This window comes from Petaurus breviceps, unplaced genomic scaffold, assembly GCF_028583685.1.
Source record: "Petaurus breviceps papuanus isolate PSGF00001 unplaced genomic scaffold, PetGlider_PUasm1.0 90730, whole genome shotgun sequence".
NCBI classification, from domain to species: domain Eukaryota; kingdom Metazoa; phylum Chordata; class Mammalia; order Diprotodontia; family Petauridae; genus Petaurus; species Petaurus breviceps.
This window is the reverse complement of record NW_027187324.1, coordinates 544,864-555,702: the sequence shown is the minus strand read 5'-3', so window position 1 is coordinate 555,702 and position 10,839 is coordinate 544,864. Positions and strand designations below refer to the sequence as shown.

Genomic DNA, 10,839 nt, shown 5'->3' with positions numbered 1-10,839 from the left:
TAGATCTTGCTATGCAAATGCTTATATAGTGCTCCTTATACTAAAGGGTTAAGAAAGATCGTCACCTATGATTACTTTTCTTAGAATATTGCGTTCTGGAGAAATGTCTCACTCTTTTGTATCCGGAGTTGGGAATATAACATGTTAGGCTATGTTGTCAGCCTCACATTTAATTGTACACTTTCCCTCCTCTAAGAGGTTAAACAACTTTAACTTATGATATGTTAAGAAACCACAGCATTTCAGAGCAGGCAAATAAATGGGAACATGAGGGATTGTTTTCAAGCCAACTTCTCTGCCTTCCTCAGAAGCAGTCTTCTCAGAGGAGATATTGTCCAGGTTCTCATGATGCCCAGGGGACTGACCTCTGATATTCTTTCATTGGTGTCAAACTCCCATTAGCTTTAGATGATGATGATTTCTCTCAGCCTCCATCCTGTGATCATGGTATGTTAGGTTCAGACTATGCATGTGGTTCTGATGACAAGTCAAAGCTATCCCTAAGCAAACCAAAAACTCTCCAGTTTAGCAATAAAGTTAAATAATTACTGAGCTATGCCATATAACTACACCGTGACTTAAAAATGATGACAATGTGACTAGAATGAGCATGTGATATGTATGGGATGTTCCTGGAATGAACTATAAAATAGTGCCTGTGTTTCTATCTACCACTGTTCTTATTTACCGTGTCAGAAGAGTTCATTTATTAATTCACACAAACAAAAGAAGCTAGCCCAGTGAATGCTTGCCATTCTGAAAATGTAGTGTTTTCAGCTATAGATTCTGTGAATGGTAAAAAGGTCTTACACACTGTGCTAAGATAAAAAATCCTCCCTTAATTTGCTCATATTATAGGGTGTGTGTATGTGTTAAGACGTTTTTCCTCCTTATCTCAGAATTTTATCAAGAAGCTCTTAGTGGTCCCCTTTCTGCTTAAATGTTGCTTCTCTGATAATTTCAAGCCAATACTAGGATATGAATTATCTAATGTCTTCCAAAGATGACTTAGTTTTGCAAAAGAACTGCTTTTTTTATTTTAATATATAGAAATTCCTTTCACAGTGCTTGCTTATACAATCAGGCAATACTTCATGCCATAGCAGTGCACAAAAAAGAATAAGAGGAAAAGTTTGATCTTTATTATTCAACATTACCTGAGGAAGAGTAGTGGTGTCTTGTATTAACTACTTGTGTACATATGAGAATATCATCTTTGCTCTCAAGCATTGTCTAAATAACGATATTCAACACTTTGTCCTTGTTTTAAAACTGTGTCCCTGCCTTTGCTACCTTGTTTTACCTTTAATATTTAAAATCCAAACTGTCATATTTAAGGGTAAAGTATAGCATTCAGAACAATGGTTTGTTTTTTTTTTTTTTCTTTCTTGCTGTATTTTCCAAGTATGTTAAAAGACCTGAAAATATTCGGGTAGATGCCTAGTTATTGAAGTGAAAGGTCCATTTATGTTTATGAAAAGTTGAAATATTAATTAAATAACAGTCGCCATTGTGACCTTCTTTCCCTGAATACTTTTAAAGTTGTTAAGAAAATAAGGGGATTTATTGCAGTGAATTGTTGCAAGATTACTTTCTGGACCTTAGGTGAATTCATACTGCTTGTTGGGAATCTCTGCCTAGCAAAGTAGGTAACAACTGTTAGGTAACGTTTGTGGTTTGTGGGTACAAAAGATTAGAAAAAAAACTTTCAGGGTCAGAACTGGAGGGGGGGAAAGCTAATCCCTTCCTTAAGTGAAGTCTAGTTCAAACCCTTGCAAAAATAAGAAAGGTGCGCACAAGTAAATGGAAGCAGAGACTAAGCTGGAGTCAGATAAATATGAATTATAGATGAGGAGACATGTATTAAATATAAAGTTGAAACTAGCAAAAAGGGCAAGAGGAGAGAGATTTTTCTACACCAAGAGAAAGCTGGCTAGGACGCTCCTCGGAATCCCTGAAGGCAAGTTGGATGCACAATGTGACTACAGTACCATTTCTTGCAGCAGATTCTCTTTCTGAGGTCGAGGTTTTAAGACTTGCGTTTGCAGTGGAAACCAGACGGAGATAAGAGTCAAGCGAAGTCCGGGCTATCGCCAGCCGGCTCTTGCTCCCGGGGATGGGAGACTTCTCAATGAAAAACAAGACACTCGTTGACTACATTAGATTTTTGCTCCCTTTCCCAGGTCTTATTCCTCCAGGCGGTTCCCGGGAGCCCGGCGGATGGTACCGCAATTGACTAAGGCAGTAGTAGGTTATGTCTCGAGATTTAAAACCTCAAGTGCCCCGGATTTCTCCTATCCATCTCGAACCTCCTCCCCTCCCAGTCTATGCATGCCTGCAAACACCGTCAGCCCCCGACTGTCATCTTGACAAATGTATGTGCTTTGCGTATCTTCACTCGTGTTGCATGTCCTCCCCCACACCCAGACTCCCTCCCCTTTAAAACAAAAATTCTTGCGAATTTCTCCTGCCCCAGGCTCCTCCATCCCCTTCCAAGTCGGTGGGGGTGACCTGGAACGCTTGCCCCTCCATTTAAGATGAGCGAGTGTAAAATGGGCGCAGGCAGACATGCCCCCTTTGCTCTAAACCTTTCCAAGAGGCTGCTCCCCGTAGCTCGTCGAGCTATGGGGCGGGGTACTGGGGGTTCCTCCGGAACACGTCCCTGAGTCGGAGTAGCGCGTACTCCCAGCGCCCGGCTTCCTGCGCTCCCCCTCTCACTCTCAGCATTATCCAAAAATGGTGCTGCTGCTGCCGCTGCCTCCGCCGCCGCCGCTGCCACCACCACCGCTGCCGCCAGCCACAGCCTGCAGCCCTCCTCAACCTTCCCAGCTTACAGGCCATTAGCCATTCTGCACACCACGGACTCAGCATCTACCCCTCCACTCTTTCCCAACCCTCACTTAGACTTCGCTGACCTAAGTCCCTGCCCGCTAGGCTAGGGCAAAGGCTTCCCACTTGCTACTCAAACCTGCGGAGCATGCCCAGTGCTTTCCCCTAGAATCCTTGGTTAGTTTTTCTCCCCCTTTCTCCAGTGCGTTTATTCCATCTTTCCGGGTTTTAGCGGCTGCCAATGGGGAGAAATTGGGAGGGGGGAGGCAAAGAGACAAGTCAGAGTCCTTATTCAGCGGCCCCCTCCCTCTCTGCCTAGCTGCGGCCGCCCGCACTGCAAGGCACAGGCCAATCAGGTGCAAAAGAGGTGGGGCCTCGCGTTGCTCACACCCTCCCTCTGGGCTTATTGAGAGTTATATCAAGAAATTCAGTTCAGAGTGAGAGAGACAGAGAGAGAGACAGAGAGAGAGGTGAGAGAGAGACTGAGAGAAGGAGGGAAAGCGAAAAGGAAAGAGAGAGAAAAGACACAAGAAGAGAGGTAAAGCTTTAGCATTCTTCTAGTACAAAGACCTTGAATGCAATAGGATTTTCCTTTTGGGCAACTGCCACCCCAGAGAGGAAAGAGAGAATCACCATCGTTCCAACTCTGACGTTTCCAACTAGAAGTTACAGACTTAAGCCAGTGTTAATACACGGATGGTAATGGTATGCAGTCCACAGTAGAAAATATCCTTGGGCTGAAGAAGTGCAACTGGATGTTGTATGTGTGTTCAATACAAGGAGCTCCTATATCCTGTGGGTAACAAGAGACAAAATGTGGAGAGAATGACTGACGACAAATCTGTGAATTTGTTCTCCCGAGTTGCTAATTTGCCAGCCCGAAGCAACACATTTCTCAAGAAGGAAACGTTTTGCTGCTTGTGAATTCTCCCCAAACTGGTGCTACCAGATGCATTGTGTTGGAACAAATCATTGCAAACTGCAGCATCTCGAGAAAGGTAGAGAAAGAACTAACGTAAGTATAAAGTTTCACATGCACGATTTTAAAATTGGCTTTGAAATGTGTGTATGTATCTGTGTCTCCAGTATAGAACAGGGATGTTTGTGATTCTGGAAATGGTTGTGAGAGAGCTCACCTACTCGGCTTTATCTGCATCCGTACCTGCATCACTCTGCTGGAACTAATCACGGGCATCAGCTACCGTGCAGTTTAATGCAGATAAGATTAGTGCTGAGGAACTGACCAGTTCCACTCAAGTATCTAGCTGCCGGGAGGCTTGCACCCGTTTAATTTGCAGTTAGGCGAGCATCTAAGCTAAAAGGCTTTTTACCTGCATTATTAGTCTGCAGTATTTATGTGTGGCAGCTGTTAGTAATATCCGAGGAGAGACGAGTGGTAAGAAACTACAGCTTTTTTTTTTTCTTTTCCTTTTTTTTCTTAATCCTCATTAGAAGGATTTTGCGTTTTCTTGGGTATGATATCTGCGGTTAACTTGAATCTCTATTCTTCCCCTCCCCCTCCCGAAGCATTTTTTTTAGATTATTGCATTTTTAAATAAAAGTTTTAATGTATTTATTTAAATTGATGGGAAGTATTGAACATCTCAAAACAAGACAGCTCCTTAGAAAAAACTGCAAGTCTTGTTCTTCCTTTAGGCAGGAGTATGAAGTAGCCAGTGACTACTGCTCTGGCTGCCGCTGCTGCAGCATGTCCGGATGCTTGTTTCCCAGTAAGATAGCAGTGGAAGGTATATGAAGCACTGGGATTGGGGGGCGGTGGTGGTGGTGAGATACTCTTTTTAGAAGAAAGATGACTCAGTGTGCATAGAAGAGAATCTATTGCATGTGACATCTGACAGTGCAATTAGACAGAACCCCGGATAAGTACTTAAGGTTTTCACTTGTACCTAAAAAACTAGGGAGGCGTTAAGAAAGGGGGAAGGGAAGGAGAAGGGATGCTCAGTTATGAATTGCACAGTGTGCTAGGGGAAGGATGAGGGTAGTACATGTAGAAACTGTGGCTAACCTCCATTCAGAAGTAGCTAATTTCATTTTCTCTTTGCAAATGCAACAAGCAGAGATATTTGTGCTCTCTTCTATAGAGTTAACTTGCAAACAGCGGCAGGAAAGAAATGGTCTGTTTACAGCTGTGCAATGAAAAATGTGTTGTGATATCTTGTGATGTGTTTTTATTTACTGAAAAATAATATTGTCTCTATGATTATGTTGACAGTCGCTGTTTCCAAATAAGAAATGAGATGTAATGCATCCTACAGTCCATGTACGCCTTCTCTTGCAAATTGTGCACCATTCCTCAGTGGAAACCTTTAAATCCTAAAATCCAGGAAAAGAAAATAAATACATTATCATGGACCTGAGGGATTTTTACCTGTTGGCCGCTCTGATTGCCTGTTTAAGGCTGGATTCTGCTATAGCCCAAGAACTTATTTACACTATAAGAGAGGAGCTGCCTGAAAATGTACCCATAGGAAACATACCAAAGGACCTGAACATTTCTCACATCAATGCTGCCACAGGGACCAGTGCCAGCCTCGTCTACAGACTGGTTTCTAAAGCTGGGGATGCCCCTTTGGTCAAAGTGTCTAGTAGCACTGGGGAAATCTTTACCACTTCTAATAGAATAGACAGAGAAAAACTCTGTGCTGGAGCGTCTTATGCCGAAGAGAATGAATGTTTCTTTGAACTTGAAGTGGTGATTCTCCCCAATGATTTCTTTAGACTGATCAAAATAAAAATAATTGTAAAGGATACCAATGACAATGCACCAATGTTCCCATCTCCTGTCATCAATATCTCCATTCCAGAAAACACTTTGATCAACAGCCGATTTCCAATCCCATCAGCCACAGACCCTGACACAGGTGTCAATGGTGTGCAGCACTATGAATTGTTAAATGGGCAGAGTGTGTTTGGGTTGGATATCGTGGAAACACCAGAGGGGGAGAAGTGGCCCCAATTGATTGTACAGCAAAACTTGGATAGAGAGCAGAAAGATACCTATGTGATGAAAATCAAAGTGGAAGATGGAGGCACCCCTCAGAAATCCAGCACAGCCATACTGCAAGTCACAGTAAGTGATGTTAATGACAACAGGCCAGTGTTTAAAGAAGGTCAGGTGGAGGTTCATATTCCAGAAAATGCCCCTGTAGGTACTTCTGTCATTCAGCTTCATGCCACTGATGCAGATATAGGAAGCAATGCAGAAATCCGATATATCTTTGGTGCCCAAGTTGCCCCTGCAACCAAAAGACTCTTTGCTTTAAATAATACTACAGGACTGATTACAGTCCAGAGGTCCTTAGACCGAGAGGAGACTGCCATTCACAAAGTGACAGTGCTGGCTAGTGATGGCAGCTCCACTCCTGCCCGGGCCACAGTTACTATTAATGTCACTGATGTAAATGATAACCCTCCTAACATAGACCTCAGGTACATTATAAGTCCCATCAATGGTACGGTGTACTTATCTGAGAAAGATCCTGTCAATACAAAGATTGCCCTAATTACAGTTTCAGATAAGGACACAGACGTGAATGGCAAAGTGATCTGTTTCATTGAAAGAGAGGTCCCATTTCACTTGAAGGCAGTTTACGACAACCAGTATTTGTTAGAGACCTCTTCCTTGTTGGACTATGAGGGCACCAAAGAATTCAGCTTTAAAATTGTTGCCTCTGATTCTGGGAAGCCCAGTTTGAACCAGACTGCCCTGGTAAGAGTTAAGCTGGAGGATGAAAATGACAACCCTCCAATTTTCAGCCAGCCTGTAATTGAGCTGTCAGTTTCCGAAAACAACCGAAGGGGTCTATACTTAACAACTATTAGTGCCACAGACGAAGACAGTGGGAAAAATGCAGACATTGTTTATCAGCTTGGACCGAATGCCTCCTTCTTTGATCTGGACAGAAAGACAGGGGTCTTGACGGCCTCCAGAGTTTTTGACCGGGAAGAACAAGAAAGGTTCATTTTTACTGTAACTGCTAGGGACAATGGGACCCCTCCCCTGCAGAGTCAAGCTGCTGTGATAGTTACTGTGCTGGATGAGAATGATAATAGCCCTAAGTTTACTCATAATCACTTTCAGTTCTTTGTCTCTGAGAACTTACCAAAGTATAGTACAGTTGGGGTGATCACTGTGACAGACGCAGATGCTGGGGAGAATAAAGCTGTGACCCTTTCTATCCTGAACGACAATGAGAATTTTGTGCTGGATCCTTATTCTGGGGTTATAAAGTCAAATGTCTCCTTTGACCGAGAACAGCAGAGCTCCTATACCTTTGATGTCAAGGCCATTGATGGAGGGCAACCACCCCGCTCCTCTACTGCCAAGGTTACCATCAATGTCATGGATGTCAATGACAATAGCCCTGTTGTCATTTACCCACCTTCTAATACTTCTTTCAAGTTGGTGCCACTTTCAGCCATCCCTGGCTCAGTGGTAGCAGAAGTATTTGCTGTGGATATTGACACAGGAATGAATGCTGAACTTAAATATACAATAGTCAGTGGGAACAACAAAGGCTTATTCCGTATTGATCCAGTGACAGGCAACATTACTTTGGAAGAAAAACCAGCTCCTACGGATGTGGGGCTGCACCGTTTAGTGGTCAACATCAGTGATCTGGGGTATCCTAAGTCTTTGCATACCCTCGTGCTTGTTTTTTTGTATGTCAATGACACTGCAGGAAATGCTTCTCACATTTATGACTTGATTAGGAGGACTATGGAGACCCCCTTGGACAGGAACATAGGGGACAGTAGTCAGCCCTATCAAAACGAAGACTATCTCACAATCATGATTGCCATTGTGGCAGGGGCCATGGTGGTCATAGTGGTGATCTTTGTCACCGTCCTGGTTCGCTGTCGCCATGCATCTAGGTTCAAAGCGGCCCAGAGGAGCAAGCAAGGTGCCGAGTGGATGTCTCCTAACCAGGAGAACAAACAGAACAAGAAAAAGAAAAGGAAGAAAAGAAAGTCACCTAAAAGTTCTCTTTTGAACTTTGTTACCATTGAGGAGTCCAAACCTGATGATGCGGTCCACGAACCTATCAACGGGACCATAAGCCTGCCAGCAGAGCTGGAGGAGCAAAGTATAGGAAGATTTGACTGGGGTCCGGCACCACCAACAACCTTCAAGCCCAACAGCCCTGACCTAGCTAAGCATTACAAATCTGCCTCTCCACAATCTGCTTTTCATCTCAAACCAGACACTCCAATATCAGTGAAAAAGCACCACGTGATTCAGGAACTTCCCCTGGACAACACCTTTGTCGGGGGTTGTGACACCCTTTCGAAACGATCTTCTACTAGTTCAGACCACTTCAGTGCCTCAGAGTGCAGTTCCCAAGGAGGCTTCAAGACAAAGGGCCCCTTACACACCAGACAGGTAAACGAGCACTTTTACTGGTCTATAAGTACTGCATACAAGTGCCCAGTCAACCAGTATTAAAGTGCTAATGTATCTTTTGTTTCAGTCTAATTTTAGCTTAGTTATATTAAAAAGAGAAAAAAAACTTGACCCCTTTTTTTTTTTCTTTTAAACAAATTCCTCTGGGGGCTTAGTCAAGAATTTGTAGAACGGCTTTGAAATTTCTGAGGCCTGAGAATTATTATTTTTAACTTCCCTGGTTCCCTCAAATGTTGAAAGATGAAAGGAGGAAATTGTTCAAAATTGTCCCAAGATAAGTGTTTGCTGAAGAAGAAAGACTGTCCTGAAATGCCAAATTCTACTTGCAGAGTTCCCAATTTGACTGCTTCAAGATTTTTTTCATGTTACTTTTCAGATCTAAAAAGTCACCTTCAGATTTCAAGTTGTGTGTGATGTTTGAAGGTCTGGCTAGTTTGCGATGTGCTGAAACTATGGTTGTGAAAGGGGTTAATTTTTTTTTCCCTCACCAAGAGAGCAGAATATTAAATGTACATCAGCTGTCAAGCACATGATTGTTGGTAGGATATAACTAAGCCATATAGGAAGTCTTCCTCTGTTTTGATTGAAAATTATTTTCTTGTAATATGGTAAAGTGAGAGTATTAAATAGTTGGATTTTGCAGATTTTCAACAATGGCCAAAGTACATTAAAAAAAAGTAATGCATTCAATCTATTATAACTGATTTATGCAGGAAAAAACAGCCCATTGTAAATATTTTCTCATCTTAGTAATGCCTAAGTGATCTGTCATAACTCATTTTAAACTGTGAAATGTGCCATATGAAGAGGAATTAAGAGGCTGAGGAACTCATATTTCAACCAAATCCAGCATTAGATTTTCTTAGGTCTAATAATTCCTTGTTAATAAAGATTTAAATGCAGCGCTGTCTAATTTATTTCACTAGTGCTTGTCTGTTGCCACTAAATTAGAATGTCAATAATAGCCTGTAGATGGCACTAGGGTACCGTGTCGTGTGTGCTGGCCAGGTGCCAATCCTGCAGTAGATAGAAGATGGGGGAGGGAAGGATCAAGCTGGTGCTACAGCCAAAGAAACCTTTTATTTAATGATAGCTGCACTGGAGCGACCAGTATTTAAGTTCTTGTGTTTGCTGCACCAACTTTGTAGATTTTTATAATCTGGTTCATATTACTCTTGGTATTGTGCCCTTCTTGTGCATGGTGATCTGCCTTCCTTCATTTGCTAGAAGTATCCAAAACAGACAACTCAGATCAACTCAATCAGGCAGGACACCAGCAAGCTTGAATGTTGATTAGTAGAAAGGGTGTGATGCTTAGCAAATGAAGGTAGTCCTTTTTACCCTTCAGTTAGTCCTTCTCTAAGCAGAATGTAACCCTCCAAGCAATTTTTGGTTTTGGAAAGACTTAGAGGTGTTATACCAACAATGAGCCCCTTGAGATAAATTAGATAAAAACTGAACATTAGATAGACTTAAGCTTATTAAAACACAGTTTCCCATCATGGTTTATTTTAAAGAGCATTTTAAAACTATAAAATCTCAAGAACATATCCATAGGAGGGGCTTAGCTATTAAACTACCAAATAAATTTGTGTCTAAACAAAAATGTTGACTTAAATAAAAAACAAAGTTCATTGAAGAGAGTACAGGAAATAGTGAAGTTATGGTAGCCAAGGCTAGGATAGGAAGACAAGTCCTTCCCATATTAAACACATCTGAGAATGACGCTTGTGGTATCTGAACCGCCAAAGTTTGGTGAAGCCCTCTAATTCGAATAAAATTTCAAAAAAAAAAAGTTATAAGACTGAACTTTCATTAGATAGTACCTTGTAATGAAATGAAAGAAAGGGTCTTTTCATTTCATTACAAGTTGTCTATTTCTAATGTGAAACTATGTCTTGAAACAACACCTTGAAAATAACTAATGGAACTTTTATCACTTTTCATGCAAAATAATAATATTGATTTTTTTTTCTTTTTTCTCCTAAAAGTTATTTGATTTTTACAGGAAGGAGTACTGTGGTAGATGTTCTGCCAAATTGTAGATGTATATAAAAGAGGAATTTTTTTTTTGCCAGGTTCATACATTGAGCCCTGGCACTGGAGTTAAATCTTATTATTCTACTTTTTCTCCTCCATGTTGGTGTTAGGGCAGTGACTTAAAAATCAAATGCATTTCTGAGAAGGGCTGAGAAACTTAGCTTTCCTGTTCAATCTCAGGAGTTCATCCAGTTCAGAGCCATGAGAATACTGATTCTTATGATGCAGTCTTTCAGATAGTGTGCCAAGTAATAATCTTGACTGGAACTCATGTGCATTAAGAATATTCTGTGAAGCAATTCGGTCACTATTCTTTTTTTTTTTGTAACCATTTGGCTTTTAAAATGTGGCTTTTCTGCATCTCATAAGTATGATAAAAGCTATTACAGTGGATTTGTTTTACACCTTTGGTAGAAGTTTTCATGTGTAGTATGAAAATTGACACGTTGGAGAATTGGCAGTAAATAGAGAAAAATCAAGTCTTGGTAACATTTTTAGCAGGATAGTGATCTATATTTACCTATATGTGGCATTTAATTGTGTGG

At 41.5% G+C, this 10,839-nt stretch overlaps 1 protein-coding gene across 2 annotated transcripts in view; it reads left to right on the top strand.

The window, feature by feature from the left end:
* The first annotated feature begins 3,222 nt into the window (after positions 1-3,222).
* LOC138145143 (protocadherin-9) overlaps positions 3,223-10,839 on the top strand; it is a 390,962-nt gene continuing 383,345 nt past the window's right edge. The window contains exons 1-2 of one of the 2 annotated variants that reach the window (XM_069066770.1): positions 3,223-3,844; positions 5,063-8,233. In XM_069066770.1, coding sequence (XP_068922871.1) covers positions 5,198-8,233 — 3,036 coding nt within the window. In that variant the 5' untranslated portion in view covers positions 3,223-3,844; positions 5,063-5,197. Of the gene's footprint in view, positions 3,845-5,062; positions 9,720-10,839 lie in introns of those variants that run through there. The other variant, XM_069066771.1, reaches the window with a different exon arrangement.